Here is a 17261-nt window from a genome sequence, read left to right on the forward strand (position 1 = left end):
ATTTGAGTATAATAATAATAATAATAATAATAATAATAAATAATAATAATAATAATATTCAATAAAATCCATTCATTAACGTGTTGATTTCAAAACAAGAAAAGCCGTCCTTCCCTCACGTTTACAGTTGAGTACCCCTCAATGTCAACTGACTTCCACACTGAGTGTTTTAAAAGCCGATTGGAAGAATATTTTCCTCTCTTCTGGGGTGCTGACATTTTTACTGCTGTACTGGTGGCTAATCAGCTTCTAAAACACTCAATTGAAAGTCAATTGCCATTGATTGGTACTTAATTGTAAACGCGAGTAGGCATAATACCCAGTTTTTGCATGCCCCTAATAATGCTACTGTAAAATCTTACTTTAGTATCTTCTGAACTGAATCGCTAATTCAGGGTTTTCCTACCTGCACTCAAACTGCTTTCATTTTAATGTGTTCCAGGCTCAGCGCCCATTTGAATCATGCTCATTGACAAAAGGAAAGCTTGTGTTTTTGTTCATGCAAATGTACGTGATTTGTATATTTATACCGAGTCTTAAAGTGCCTCCTACTGTACATCTTTGCCGAATTATGACATCATCACTCAGAATAATTTAAAATACCAACGAGTTCCCCTGCCATGCATTATTTTTACAGTTAAACAATTTTTTTTATTCCAGTGTTTTGTTTTAGACTCTTATTTGTTCTATTTCTACAGTCGCATTTTATCTTATTTTCAGATTTTACCATTACAACCAAATCTCCTCTTTCATTTCTGTTTTTATTAAATTCTATATTAGACTGTTTTAAATATAAGGCACTACAGAAATGCAAAGTGTGGTTCTTGCCATTGTTTTTGTCATGATTTGCACTGTTGGTTTTGGGTGGCAAGCGTCGCGGTTGTTCAAACCGAATGTTTCCCTGTGATCCTGTGTTAAAGAATAGTGCTTTTATGTCCTCTCAGTACTCACGTTGTTCAGTTTGACCTTGCTCTTGTTCTTCTTTGTGAACTGATTGGTCAGGTGATACAGGACCGTTCTGCCTCGCCTCCGCGCTGCCGTCAAATGGGAATTTTCACTCTTTTTACTACTGCTTTTCTCTTCTAAAAAAAAAAAAAAAAAAGAAAAAAAAAAAAAGTTTTTAAAAATATGCTCTCTCTCTCTCTCTCTCTCTCTCTCTCTCTCTCTCTCTGGACTGAGTGTATAGCTGAGTGTTGAGTTTGATAAGCCATTCGATGACGTCTTCTGGGGTTGTTAGATGGATTACATTTGTATTTCCTTCAAATGAGTGTATAGGGCAGTGATGGGTGAGGGACGGATTGCACCTTAATCACAACTAGGCAACTCATTAAATCCCTTCTTATGGAGGTGGTAGCCACACCTCTCTTGTGTTGTTCTAACACAACTAAGACAACAACAACAACAAATATGCTGAGGTCCTGTACTACAATGGTAACAGAAGGGCAGACACAGGTAGGACTGATTGAATTGTAACACAGTATTAACATATTTGGGATCTTAGTGCAAGACCAGGGTTGATTGTTTTAAGTGTCCTTACCAACTTCCAAAAAGTACACAAACCGAACATTTGAAATTTACCATGAAAAACAGTTTTAAGTTTATGTCCTGACACTGTACCCAAAGAGCGTCAATCTTAAAATCACATTTAAAAAAATGGCAAATGCAAGGTACACATTCAAATATTCCACTATCACTATTTAGGTTGTATTTTAATGATCTAAACCGTGGCAGATCTTAATACTGCCGCCCTACATTTTATAAACCTGATTTTTCACCGACCTTATTAGTGTTAGTTGGTGAGTCAATAAATCATCAGGGGTAAATCCCAACTGGCTTAATAGAGAGTGAAATAGCGGCGGTATTTCCTGCATAGATCCTTAAAACAGACCCTAAAGAGTGATGATGGGATGTTTGAACATCTTACCCATTTTTAAAGTCATTTTAAGATATCTGGCATTCTTTAGGTTGGACTTGCAGAACAATCAACGGAACATCCCCATCGAGCAGGGAGTCAATGCCTCTTACCTTCCTTTCTGCCGCTGTGATTGGGTTTTCCTCGGCATTCTGTGATGTCTTTGAAGGAAAACAGGAACAGGACCACTTCTCCTTTCTCATTTTTAATGGGAATTATGTCAAGCAAACACCAGAAGGGAGCCCCTGCAGAGAGCAAGGAAATCAAAGGATACAACCAAATTGGCTTTCTTCTCTCTCTCTCTCTCTCTCTCTCTCTCTCTCTCTCTCTCTCTCTCTCTCTCTCTCTCTCTCTCTCTCTCTCATAAAACAGTGAAAGACAATAGTCCAGTAGTGCAGCGTTCTGTAACAGTAATTACACCATGCTTTTACAATACAATTCAGCTCATAATACTGACATGAATCATCATCCCTGCCATTCATTCACTGGCCTCTCACAACCAGATACTAGCTTTCTTTCTTTCTTTCTTTCTTTCTTTCTTTTTTTTTCCAGAAAACAAGCATGAATACAGTAAGTGGTTGACCCAATCCTTGCTAGAATGAAACCCAAGACATAGCTTGTAAAACTGTAAACACACATACACACACACACACACACACACACACACACACACACACACACACACACACACACACACACATTCTCATTATTCACGGTTCTACACCGAATCTGGTAAGACACAGGAAGTAGGAGTCGTTTAGCAGCAGAAACGGTGACCTGACGGAAGATACTGCCATAGGAACGCTAAGCAGAGTGGAGATTGGGGACGGGGGGAGGGCAATGCGCACTCCGAGTAATTTATCATGCATCCTCTGTTAATACAAGAGTCTTCATTAAAACAGAGTGCGCCTGTACCAGTCTTCCTGTACCCTGACTCGAGTGCATAAAACTCAATGAAGCAGCGTTCCTCAGGAGACATGCCTCTTCAAATGCTTTGCTTCGAAAGGCAGTTTGAGGCAATTTTCTGCGATTGCTGAAGTGCACTGTGGACTATAGCAACTGAGGCACATCAAATGTTTCATCCTTGCTGGGCAGAAATAATCTATCTGCTATCTTTTGTAACATTATTTTATAGATACTACAGTAAAATGACAATTTTTTTTTGTATCAGAAAATTTGGTATCAGAATACCCCAAGATTTGTCGGTTATATATTTTATATATCTCCCTGCATGAAAGCTTCTGAGTGGGAGAATTTCAATTTTCACTTAGTAATCAGTGATATAGAAACAATAGGCACTCGTGTAAAAATGTTAGACCGCTTGGTGCTTCAATTAAACAATTTCTAAAAAGTCCCATGTGTGGCATATTAAAGTCATCAATTAAATTAGGCTGATCACTAATTTGCCAATTTTCAGTTGCCGGGGTTTGATTTCACATGCACAACAAATCAGAAATACAAAAGCAACGGGAGGGTTCTAATAAATTTGCACACTCTGTATTGAAGTATTTTTTCATGCAGCAACGTTCCCTCTAGACCTCCCATCCAAGAAACGTCAACTAACCAGCATGCGTTGCATATAAAGAACAATCACATGGCTCTCCCGTGATTCCATAAACCTATGAATCGAATCAAGCAAAACATGGGACAAGGATAAGACTTGACTTGAAGATAACAGCTATACTTGCTGCACCTTCGCAAAACGTGGATCTGCATTGACGTGACGATTTTCAGGGGTGTTGTCAAACTCACCGTTCTTCTTGTAGAAACGCACCTCAGCCTGGTACTCCTGTCGCCCCTCCAGAGCCTTCTCGATCATCTGGGAGACGAGCTCGCTGCTCTCCGGCCCGTATAGGAAGCGGCAGGTACAGTTCTTCTGCATGACCTCCGTGCGCACGAACCCCGTGAGGTCACAGAAGCCATCTGAGCAGTACACAATGGGGAAGCCGCGGTGCACCTGGCCATTAGCCAGCAGAAAGTTACTGTCTGTGAGAGGAGGGGAGAGGGGAGAGCAGAGAGCAGCATTGATCAACTGTTTCTTTTATGCTGCCCTCACAAAACAACTGTTAAATTACATTATGCTATCCAACACTCAAAGATTAAACTACATAGTTAGGTCTAAAAAGTTTTCATCACTGTTTTCCTAATGCAAAATTACTCTGACTCAGACTGTTATGCAAGAATGCATTGAAATATAGTATATATATATATAAAATGGAAAAATATTATTTCATATTAATATATTAATATTAAATAATATAATACAGGGCTCGACACCAACGTTGCTTGTAGAGCCCTGTATAATATAGTAATATAAAAATTAATTAATTTTTCAAACCATGAAGTTATTAGTTTTTTTAAATTTATTTATTTTTTTTTAATTACCCCGCCAACTTGGTGTTTTTCATCAGTGCACAAAGCAAGACCTGTTTTTGTGTTTTCATTTTATTCTTTAAATGTTAAATCTCATTAGACGCATGTGTGGTACATTCAAGCTGCACCCACACTGCGGTTTTGTCTGTACGCCTCCTTCGTCTCCTTTCTGTATACATTTCCAGCCAACCTAAAAACCTTATATTATCAACCCCACAAAAGCTCATCTAAAAGTGATCTTTATATGTATCAATCTCAATCAATCAATCTCTATTTTATATAGCACCTTACATAGTGGACCACCATCACAAAGCACTTTACAAGATAGTGAGGTAAAATGCATAATAGATTAAATACAAGGCTAGGATGTGAATTCTAAAAATTGTGGATGTGTGTGTCATACAGAATCATACGAATAAGATGGAGTGAAAAACCTGAAATAGCTAAAAATAGATATCAGGCTTGAAGAGCATTGAAAGCAAAAGAGAACAAGTAGGTCTTGAGAGTTGATATTCCATTGGGAATATATACAGTACAAGGCTGTTCGTCAGACGTGGTCTTAAACACAGGAGTAAATATATCTATTTTGGTATTTAGATTTAGTCTTATGGATTGTTTAGTTGTTTTGGGAGATTTTTACTCAACACAAGCAAGTAAAACTATTCATTTAGAATACTGTGTTAGCTCATGGTCATCAAGGACCTAGACTATTTACTATAGTAACTCTATAGGACATTAAGATGGTGCGGATTGAAAGATAATGAGAACTAGACAACTCATGTGCAACTGGGAAAAGAAAAGCAAATAATCCTTCAGCTTGTTGGTTCAAAAGATAGTATACGCCCTTTGCATTGTAGTTTGAATTAAAGTATCACATAACAATGCCCGTTACACTCTTCAATGCTATAACCTCGGCTATCGGTTGCAGGCAGAGATCGAGGTTCTCAAACCGCCGACCCTGCGCTCCGCAAATGAAAAAGAGCCGGGCTCCCCTGCGTTTATGGTTTAAGAGCTTTTAACCTCATCTCATCTCACCGAAGGGACAGAATCCGTAACGACGGTGTATCACAGGACACTGCCCTTGTTACACCTGCAGGTGGTCCTGTTGGACCCGTGCTGTCCTGTTCAAACTCACTATTTGGTCAAACCCCTTTTAGTTTTCTCATTGTGACTTCAGCAGAATCTTAACCGCCAGAATTTGAAAAGGTAAAGCTGTAAGGAATATCTTGAATCAGGACCAACTTTTTCTTTCAGCCTTTCTTAGTATCGTGCAATCTCGTGATCTACAGCTCTCAGCTGCCGCTAGGGAGGGGCTGTCAATCTCAGCGGGGAAATCCTGTCTCTCTTGCTCAGCTGCCCCCACCCGCTCTCCCATCTGCAAGGTAATTGTGAAAAACTTCCAAGAAACATCAGGCAACCAGAGCTGTTCCATTCATCCTCTCTCAGCAGCAGCACCTGACATGTCTTTTAATAACACACCCCCTGCTTAACGAAAGGGCTCCAGGAAATACATAATAAGATGCCTGCTAAATATAGAATCCCCATGTGAATAATGCTGCATGATAGCTTACCCCTGTACCAAAAATCTATCAAATTAGTCCTTAACCTTAGTCCTGTTCTGAACATTGCATGTATTGTTTGGTTAGTATGTATAATTGGATACCTGCAGTCAATGCAATCTCATTTCATACCTCCCCTTCAGTCACTGTGTGCACAATCGTACCATGTTAAGTTTTCTAGCTATGCATCTTATTTTATAATAAAAATATGTGACTGAAGGGGCTATTCTGCAATGTAGACAGGTACTGTTTGAACAACAGCAGAAGTAAATTAGCATGTGTGTGCAACATTCTGTACGTACCCACTGTCAAGAATCACTTGGTTGCCTAAATTGTAATTTTATACCTATTTCATTTTATTTAGCCCCTGTCATGATTACAAAATATGTAGTTTGGTTCATATATTGCTTAATGTGAAATATGACATATATACAGCACAGAAGATACAGTGAAGTAACTAAAGATGATGAATGAACATGCTTTACTGTATATAACAAAGAAATTCAATGGAACGAGAGACTTTCAAGAGTACCAGATGGACTTTTGAATATGCCCCGTACAACATTGAATAAAATCTCAGATAAATGTGCTTAAGCCTTAAGCAATCAGGGCTACCATCATGACAGTAAAAAGCTTTCTTACCTTTGCTAGTCATCATCAGATGTGACAGCCACACAAAGAGCACAGCGTGTGGTTTTCACTAACTCTACTGTGGGGGAGAAATGATTTTTTTTTTTTATGGGTAAATATCTGGACTTTCTTCCTAAGCATCGGAACGCGGGACATTTGCTAGGAAATTGGCACTGTCCCGACCATATAGGGACTGTTGGAATCTGGTTATATAACTTAGATTGATGCACAAGCTTGAATGGCACCTGGTATAACTGCCTGGTCATGGATGGAGTATTAAGTTGTCTGCATTGCAGCCTTTAAAGATCTGCCTGTGGTTTGTCAGTAAAGAGCAGGTGGATTGAAGCAGGTGTCCTGGCTAAGATGCCTTTGCAGGCATCAATGTTTTCATGCATGGGGATTTTTAGGAAGTGAGCAAGCAATTCAAGCACATAGATCTGTCCGTATAAAAGTTGGCAACCCTTAGTTGAATCCAAACTAGTGAAAACCTTACAGGCACTGTAATTAAAGTGACTCCCCATAGCAGCTGATTGCATGACTGGTTTCTTGAAAGGAGCCAAACTCATACGCTGTCCCCTTTCGTCAGGGTATTGGTAAGACCTTGGGATTTAAACTGGGTGCACAGAGCAGACTCTGGTTTAACATCTCGTCTAGAAGACATCCCTTGCAGCAAACTGTTTAGTATTATCATTGGTTTAGCTCTGGCACAAAGTCTCCCATCCAAATTAGTTTCCAAAATCTGGAAGGTTAACAGAATTGGTCAAGAACCAGTCGAACATTAAAGTCTTTCAAGTTAGTTAATACTGTAGACAATAGTACTGAAGTTTCATATGTCAAGATATAGCAGACCTTCTGAGCAGTATAATTTAATACCTTTGATACTTTCATAACTGCAGATCTGTATGTGATGTTCATTCATAAATGAGAACGGTGGATTCGTCAGTAATCAAGAGAGAATTGCCTTTATAAAAGTTTTCTATAGTAAAAGCATAGCAAAGTGTAATAAGCATAGTGAAAGTATGGCAAAGCATAGGAAAGCATTGTAAAGAAGCTAAGGTAAAGCATATTAATAAACATGGCAAATGGTACAGTACATGTATAGTACAACCATGGAGAAAGCATGGGAAAAGAACACAGTGCAAAAATAATGTAGTACGCTTTTAAATGGGAGTACATACTGTATAATTGTGGATATAAAGGCGTTAGACAAGAGAAAGACCAGCTAAGAACACTGTCAAGTTTGTATTTATTGATTTTATCTATACGGGGAAGGTCTGTGATTAACAAGCTGACAGCAGATTCCACTTGATTCAGTCACAGACCATTCCACATACCGTCAGTGAACCCTTATAAAAGTGAACTGCAAGTGGTTAAAGAAACAGGCTTGTAACCAGGAGGTACTCAGTTCAAATCTCAGCTCAGCCACTGACTCACTGTGTGACCCCAAGCAAGTCACTTGACCTCCTTGTGCTCCGTCTTTCGGGTGAGACATTGTTGTAAGTGACTCTGCAGCTGATGCGTAGTTCACCCACCCTAGTGTTGTATCTTGTAAAGTGCTTTGTGATGGTGGTCCACTGTGAAAGGCACTATATAAAGATTGTTATTATTATACCAAACCCCTCTGAGCTTTACAATGCTAACCTGTGCTTCACCATGACTTCACTATGCTTTTACTATGGAGATATTTAATAAGGGAGGAGCAATCATATTACACAGTGGTCTAGAAATCTCTGCCTGTGGGCAAGTGTGTTCCAGCTGGTATAACCTGCAATGCTGCACTAGTGACGCAGTAGCAGATGAACTTAAGGCCATTCTACAGCTCTGCTTCTGTGGTATTGCATACATCTTTAATTTCATTACATCTTATTTTACCTCTTGGAATTGTACATAATCTTACATCTAATGCATCTATTTGCTTTTTATTTAATTCAATAAACAGATTTAGCTATTGGGATCTACATATTAGATGTTGCGATAGAGAGCTAAATTTATCTCATTGGCAAGACTTTCTAAAGTAATGACAAGAAGTGGGATCCGTGCACCAGGGGATAACTGATAATTCAATTCAAGAATACCGGCATTAATGCACAAAATACTGGCAAGAGCCCAGCTAAGCCATAACCAACGTGATTAAAAGATAAATAAACCTGCAGCTCCTGGTTCCAGTGCTAATGATAAATCTTAAGAAACATAAATGGGGCATTTAAGTAATTATCTGATTACATTTAAGCCACACCATGCTGCAAATTAGGTAATCAATGCAGCTGTAGTATGCATTAATATACTACTATAGATCTAGTATAATTGCCATTCTATGCTAATTCATAGAACTAGCCTGCAGGCAACCCCTCCCCCTCCCCCTTCCAGCCATCTGGCCAAAGTAGAACGGGCTAGTGGGTAAACCTAAATATCTAATTTTGGATTTTCTTTTCTGTGCAGAATACTCCAAAGGATATAAGGGCACAGAGATCCTAATAACAATGCAATATCCATCACATAAGGTAGGTCACTAGAATGAAAGGTGATAAATCAAAGCTTAATAGTAACCCCCATAATAGTCATGTAACTGAGCTGGCAATGGTATAGCTGTCCTAACCCTCAGATGCAATGACCATTGCTCATTGTCCAGCTCAACTCGGTTATGAATGAAACTCTAAGCATTAGCAGTAAGCCACAGGGCAAAAAATAATAAAGTCCCCCTTTTACTGCCAAATTATCATGACCAATGTGTGATCTATACTTCACATTAATACAAAAACAAAATCCTAAAGCCACTCTGTAACTAGATCTTAGTTTTCATGATAAATAAAGTGCTAGTCTGCGACTTTTTACTGACAATAATCTTCTTGAGTCAAGGCAACAGAACTGAATCAGGGTAAAATGACTACAGCAATGATAACCATACAACGTTTAAAAAAAAGCATTCACAGTGCTGAGTGAGGGTGTAAATCTGCAGAAGCACCTGCCAATCGATTGACAGTTGTTGCCCACCTTCGTTAAGATCTGACTTGTATTAGGGGGATGCATCTATGGCTTTATACGTTACAGAATACATTTCAAGGATTCTATTTGCATAATATAACACTATGTCATGAGAGGGACAGCAGTCTTCCAAAAAAAATACTGGGCTACATATCTAAGGTGCATTGTCCATCTTTGTAAGCACCTACAGATAGATGACGTAGATTTAAAGTGATTCATAAAGCATAATCGAATCCATACCTGTATCGGTCATTGTTGTGTATTTTAAAGCACTTGTCTCGGTTTTTGTTTGCTCAGCACAGATGCATTAAAGTAACTGAAGGGGTTTTCAGGATACATTGCAATTTAAATTGCTAGATACAAGCAAATATTGGAAATGTACACTATTATTCTATTTAAAAAAAAAATCAGTATAAGAGGTCTAACTCTTGATGGACGAACTTTCACAAAATTGAGACAAATGGTCTAATAGTCACTATGACCTTTTCGTATGTAGATGTTGAAAGCTTCCAGTTAGTAAACTGAGGCTTTCCGAGATTTCTGGATTAATGGATTAAGTAAGATGTAATGGGCAGTGTTGTGTGACAACAGTAACCCATAGGAGCTTCATGTATACAAAAGCAGCTTAAACAATTAACCCTACCCTTTATTTAAAGCCTAAAGTTCTTGAAAATGCCTCTTAATACACTCTCAAGCACTTCTCTACAAGATGTGATTTCAAGTTTTGTCTATAGCATCTGTGGTGAATAGATTAAATTAATTAAAACTTTAAAGAAAAATCGGTCCTGATCTGACCTACACATAAGCTTGTAATAGGTTCCCTAGGCAGGCTAGTGGTGTGTCTCAGAGCGAAGAATCCTGCTAAATCAGAGATTACCCAGAGAAGGAAGAGGAGCTGTCCAGAGTCCTGAAGACCATTCTAATGGGTAAAGCATGATTATTCTGCATTAGGGAACACGTTACATTAAGTGTCTCTAACTACCGTCTATTTACCTAGTAGTTACTTACTGTAGTAAATACATGTGTGCTTACACATTATTACAATGCTATTATTATACAATGTTATAATGTACTTGTAATGATATAATCCTAACCCTAACCACAACCCCAGCCCAAAACCCAACCCCAATGGTCCAACAATTTCCTTTCCAACAAGTTACTTTTCTGCTCCACCATTACAGATGGCTCAAATGCTTTTTTTCTAATCTCAAAGCAGGGAGTGATAGAAAAAAAAAACCTTTATATAAAAGACGCTGAGGGAAGAATATCTGTCTGTGCCAGATAACCTGCTGTGCTACCTCCAATTTGAAACTCAGCACTAAATGTGGCAGCTGTCCCTAAAAAAAAATATGCTAGGGCTGGCTGGATTGGGAAATATAATGGAACTAACAAGATATAGCCTTGTGGTGCAATATAACCAGGTACCGGCAAGAGAAAAAAGAAAAATGTTCCACACAGCAAAATCACTGTGTCGGAAACGAATGTGTGTGTGCGTGCTCACACAGTATGCACTGGTATTTGTATAATTTTGAGGCAGCACTTAATCTTATAAGCCTCTTAGAATTAATCTTAAACCTTTTTTTTTTTAAAATACCTTTAAAGAACACTGGTGTTTTTTTTTTGTTTGTTTTTTTTAACATACAAGTATAAAGCTTCCTTCTAGTTATTTTTTTTTTTAATGTATATATAGTTATTTAACATTATACAACTCGACACCTCAGCACATGCATCTAGATAACCCATTAAACAAGCAGTAAACAGGGTTTTCAAGGTAATTAAGTTTGAAAATGGAGATAATAAGTATGGATTAATTATGTTGAACTGATACAGCAGAGATAAGTTAACTGTACACCTTTATCCCTAATAATCTCTCATTCTTCTTTTGCCATTAGTGATGCAACATTACTGACTCCTGTTCACTTGACCGAAACCAATTAGAAAGTATTTCTTAATTTTTATAATTGCTCTATTAAGAATGTGATAAGGCTCTACAGAACTAGACAGCCAGACGGTAACATAATTAGGGCTGTATTCATTTCACGGTCTAAAAATAGGTATTTCAAGAAATTTCACGATTAAACATAATATTTATTAAAGCAGAAAATAACTGCATTGTCACATTCAAAATGTATAATTTTCTCTGTAAATAGACTCAGGGGTTTATTTGTTCCCAGATCTCACCCGATCCCAGATCTCTATGTTCTAAAGAACTCTATCTACGTAACTTTTTTTTGCTTACAAATCAACCCCTGAAGTGGTTAGAAAGTTGTCATGCTACAACTGTGGATAAAAATAATAAAAAACTCTTTGGAATGAGGAAAGACAGTGGTTAGCATTCCACACCAGCAGTGAAATTGGCTGACAGCCCTTAGTACCGCATGGACAACATGAGGCATTGGATGATGTGACATCTGTCAACCAGCCAAATGTCATCTTTTTATCACCAAAGGTCACCGTGCAGCCATTAAGATATTTAACTGTACCACGCAAACGCTGTTTCACATTAATTCCTCTGATAAAAACAGTGGTGGATATCAATACAGCCACAATTCTTAACTATGCATCCACCTACATATTAGGAAGCTATGTCACCACAAGGCAGGTGTAGCAAAACCTGAAGCAATGGAAGCTGGTAAGTCTATTTAACCAAGCACAATGTATCTGATTCCTATATAAGAGTACACAGTTAGTAGTTCATACTGCAAAAGCGCGATTAAACCAGTTGAAGATTTATGGGTTGGTGGGTGGACTTTTCCTACATCAATACCTGTACAGTAACAGTAAATGAATACAATGTGAAAATGCTTTGAAACAAATGTGAGACCCCAACCCTGTGAATCGATAGCCCTTCCCTCAAAGCTCAGCTGCCTATTCTGTTCGCGAGGTTGCTTTCGTTTGTTGCTGAAAAGCGTCTGTGCTGGGAGGTCACCTCTCCCGTGATTCATACCTCCCACAGACACCTGCACTTCTCCTGAAATAACTGGGAGCGCTTCAACTTTCCACTGCATCCTTCGGCTAGGAGAAAACACAGAGCGTGGCAGAAATGAAATCCATTTAAAGGAGAACATTTCTGATCAGTTATTTTGAACCAGTGCTAACTCAAGGCCACCTAACGCAATGGTCCTCCAGTCATTTTGTAGGCTACCCTTTTCCATTAAAAAAAACTCCTTGGATTTATTAGGGCACCACATCATTATCCTTACAGCAGTTTTAAATCTTTGAGCAATTACTGTATTTACACAGCATATAATGCAAATAATGCATGGTCCATGTATGATTTTTCGTACCACAATAAAGCCAGCAGAGTCAGAACTGAAATCTAAACCTGTTTATTTCACTAAACAAGAGTGTGTTGGAGGATTGTGTATTAAAACCCAGGGATCGAGCCAATTAATAATTAGTAATAAACAAGCTCGGCTTGACTGAGCCATTACAGCCTATAACCACTAGTTAAGTGCTGCTCTGACGAGTAAGCAGATTCTCATAAACAAAGGCATTTTTGCTTTGGTGTCTGGTAGTTTAAGTTAGTAAATGTCTCAAGTCTCCAGTGATCAAAAAACACAGTTCAATTCATAAACCTCACAGAAGAAAAAAATGAACTCTCTTCTTTATCGCTGCTTTTGATCAAGAGCTTATGTTCACTGGCTTTAAGGTGCCTCTCATCTCAAGGTATTAAAATGCCCCCAAAAGGAAGCTGAACAGTTTGATATCAGTATTTAACAGGTCTGTATAATGGTGTTTGGTAGAACTATATACAGTATTGCAAAATGGAAATACACAGTATGCACAGGCTCAACTCTATATTGTCCTTTAGCAATCTTTCCCATGTTGTTCCATGCTTTCACTTTAGGGTTACTTTGGTGTGCTTTTACGGTAGTATTGTTCTGCAATATTTGTAATGGAGACCTATATTGTTACCAACTTCTCACATGCTTCACTATAAGATTCTGATTCATTCCACATATTTATCTCTCATGGAAAAAAAAACAAAAAAAACATTGAAATTAGATCAAGCCTGTATCATTTAAAAAGATTGGCTTTTTCTTTTTGTCTTTTGGTATTTAGATAATAAAAAATACCAAGGCGATATTGTTACCACGACAACAAAGATCAATTGTATGCAGAGAAATTAAGAACAATTTTCTCTTCGTGGGGTTACCATGGCGACTTGTTAAACCGTTTAAGCTGTTTTTTTTTTTTTTGTTGTGTTTTTTTTTTTTTTACTTATTTTTTTTAAAGCAAAGTTAACTACTGTAAAGTAAACATTCTGCCTTTGAAAAATCGAGTCTATTCGAACCATCTGCGGCCTGGTGGATTTATAAAGCATCGGCAAGACTTTAAACCACCTGTCATCTTAAAAGGATATGTTGAAGGCTTACATTCTCTTTATCAATGGGGTTTTGAAGTAAAAGGTTAGCCGACTGTAATGATAACTTGTGGTCATCTCAGACACTGTAATCTGATATGCCCTGATAGTTGTGTACTTAAAGTATGAAGAAAGAGTGTTAGATTGTAAAAACTACCTGTTTCATAGTATTGTAATGAATATAGGTTTTGTTCCCAAAATCATTCAAAACTATTAACAAAATGCTTTGTACAGCTGCACTGATCCTTCCAGGGACATTGACACTTCAGTGGAAAGTGATTAGGTGTTAAGAGCTGTCTTTACAATTGACTTTCAAAGGGACATACTGTAAGTGAGCTATGAGGGGCCTAAATAACCATAGACTGTAAATGGTCTGGATGCCCAATATCATATTTACATTTTACATTAAGCACCTCTAATTACTGTGTATTTACATAGTAGTTACATAGTAACTGCATGTGTACTTACACATAATTACAGTGTTATTGTGCATGGTTAAGAACATAAGAAGAACATAAGAAAGTTTACAGACGAGCGGAGGCCATTCGGCCCATCTTGGGGAGCTGGTTCCAGATCCTCACAATTCCCTATGTAAAAAAGTGCCTCCTATTTTCAGTTCTGATTTCCACAAATTCCATAAATAAGCTGCTCTAGCCTGAAAGGTAACTTTCCTGGAATTGATTCTAACAGGAAGAATAGCTTCAAGATGGTCAGACTCCATTTAATGCTTTATAAACAGTGCAAAGGATCTTGAAATCTATTCTCTCACGATGTGGGAGACAGTGTAGCTCCCTCAGAACCGGCGATCGGCTGCAGAGATCCGGGTCACGGCACTAATGTAACAGAGCGAAGACTGGGTGCGAACCAGCGACCCGGCGCATCGCAAATGAGTGTCTTAACCACAATGCAAAGGAGCCGGGCTGCCTGTTACAGAAGGCATTGGCAAGCATTGTAAATACATAATTTAGCCATGGGAAAACTAGGAAAACTGCAAAAGTTACTGCTGAAATTTCTAAGGGGCTTAAAAAGAAAAGCTATATAGTCTGTCCAGGGTATGAGCTTTCTTCGTGGTTTCAACCTGCGGAAAGCAAGGCTCTCCCTGGGAGCTCACAGAGACAGCAGGCAGGCCCTGGGGATGACGAGACCCCAGGTGTTCTTGTGTAAACATTTTCTAATCACCTGTCAGCGCACCCGGGATCAGGAAAAAGCTTGTTAACAAACAAAGCAGATGAACCAGCAGACACAGCCATTCTGAGACGAAATCAAACAGCAATCGCGTGTGTGCTTTCATGATGCACTCTAGTTCTGTGTCCTTTCCGGATTTATTTTACATTTACGATCTGATACTGTACAGGGTTTTAAAATACTTCTTTTTTTTTAAATTTAGTTATTTAGGTGAATTATTTTGCATTTCAAATTGCATTGTTGTGCAAGGTCATGCTATATACATATATATGTGAGTGTATGAAGAAGAGGAAGAAGAAGAAGAAGAAGAAGAAGAAGAAGAAGAAGAAGAAGAAGAAGAAGAAGAAGAAGAAGAAGAAGAAGAAGAAGACGACAAAGGAATGAATTAATTCATTAGTTTTACATTTTCCATTTAAGCAAGGCTGAGTGATTTCAGAAAACAGGTTTCCAAGACAACAGAAAAAACTATTTTCAGCCTTCATAAATATCACTAGGTACAGTATGGAGGCTGCCGTCATTAGTCTGAACAATAATACTCAACATAATCAGTAGCACCTCTTCACGAACTCTATGCGTGATTGGCTACACTGGCAATGGCAGGTCTCAAAGAGGACTATGATTACACAATGCACAGCAGCTACATTCATTGGACTATGCATCTCATCACTCTTTATACAGATCAGGATTTTGTTTAAGCATGGAAAAGGTGTCAGGTTTCAACATTTAGAGAGAGTCCTCAGCAGCCTTGGTACTCAAAAAAAATGTGCCCATATGTGTTAAATAATACAGGGGATTTCTGTATGCTGTGATTCAGCGCCTATCAGTGAATCATGATACTTTCCTTACATGATATATCGCATCAAACTAAAGGTGTGTGTCGTTTGTATTGTGATACAAAAACAAAAGCACAACAGAGCTGGTTCTTAAATGAAGAATGAGGGTGTTTTATAGTGGGGATTCTCATTAGATTTTTTATTTCTATTTTTAACAAACCAGTGCATCGTTAAATGATCATTTGTTCTTATTATGCATCATACAAGTAGTCAATATGGACCATCATGTGCATCGTGACACATATTGTACCACAACCTGCATATCGTGATAGATATCGTATTGTGACATTAGTATATCATTATACCCATTTGCTTTTGGGTTTTTAATATTGGTATGGGGTTCAAATATTACTCTTATTTTAAGCAAGGTTTTCTTTTTGTTTTTTTTAGATTCACTTTGTATAGCATTTTCTGTTTCAATCATCCCATCCTGGTGACTTTTTAAAACAGCCCTGTGCTTCAAAGGGGCCCTTCTCTCCAAGTACAACTGGTACACCAGTGTGTAACCATCAACCTGTCCCCCCTGCAACACTCTGCCCCTAGTGGATGAAATACCACTGGGCAGCATATTGGAGGGGGCTAGGTTAATGGTTACACTCTATGATACAAAGTAAACCCTTTATGCCAACCTATTCACACTACCTAAGTAATGGCAGTTTGTTTTCAACGTGTGCATTATTTAGGCAGTGTGCATAACTCCAAGGTTAAAGCTTTGTGAATAGGGCATTATACAGCGTGTCTCTGTTTTGTATGGTTATTCATAATGGTGGCCCATCACTGCAAACAAGACACTTATAACCCCTTCTGTTCTTTCCACATCGATAAGCATAATGTTCTCTTCCATAAAACTGGAATGGAGAGTTCAATAATATAACGATGCTGCATGATTTATTACTTTTAACATTTTGCGTGATTCATTCCTGGAGGTCCTTGAGGTAATTACAAGCTGTTCAGTTAAATGTGTTAATTTAAACAGCCATTGTTGTCCTTGTAAACCATAATATTAAACATTTCCACATGCTATCTGAGCGAGGGGATGTTTTGGGACAGATTATCTAGTAAGCCTTGTAAATTTATGTTGGAGCACTGCTTTGTGTCTGCTGGAGTAATATCTTTACCCTGGCCAACCCTGCATACTCTCGCTGCTTGTCAGCGGCGCTGCATTAAGACACCACACAAGTAGAACTAATGTGAGAGAAAAGCAGCGGAAGATTAACTAGAACGTTTCCCCTGTTTTAAATAACGGGGGAGAGATTGTCTGGGCAAACAGAGCTAGTACATTATTTCCTAATCAAAATGCACACTTGGCATTGCAAAGGCAAAGCAATGCAATGGGTTCTGTGCACATACACCACTGATGGAATTGTACCACACTGATAACCCTTTTTGACATACCAGTGGTATCACAATGATATAAAAAC

The 17261-nt window shown here is 38.3% G+C and overlaps 1 protein-coding gene across 1 annotated transcript in view; it reads right to left on the bottom strand.

The window, feature by feature from the left end:
- Positions 1-17261, bottom strand: part of kcnh4b (potassium voltage-gated channel, subfamily H (eag-related), member 4b) — a 41485-nt gene that overhangs the window by 21166 nt on the left and 3058 nt on the right. The window contains exons 2-4 of the mRNA XM_041231399.1: positions 3665-3898; positions 2026-2157; positions 952-1082 (exon numbers count right to left, since the gene is read on the bottom strand). Of these exons, the coding sequence (XP_041087333.1) occupies positions 952-1082; positions 2026-2157; positions 3665-3898 (497 nt within the window). The remainder of the gene's footprint in view (positions 1-951; positions 1083-2025; positions 2158-3664; positions 3899-17261) is intronic.

Source organism: Polyodon spathula, chromosome 28 (genome assembly GCF_017654505.1).
Source record: "Polyodon spathula isolate WHYD16114869_AA chromosome 28, ASM1765450v1, whole genome shotgun sequence".
NCBI lineage: Eukaryota > Metazoa > Chordata > Actinopteri > Acipenseriformes > Polyodontidae > Polyodon > Polyodon spathula.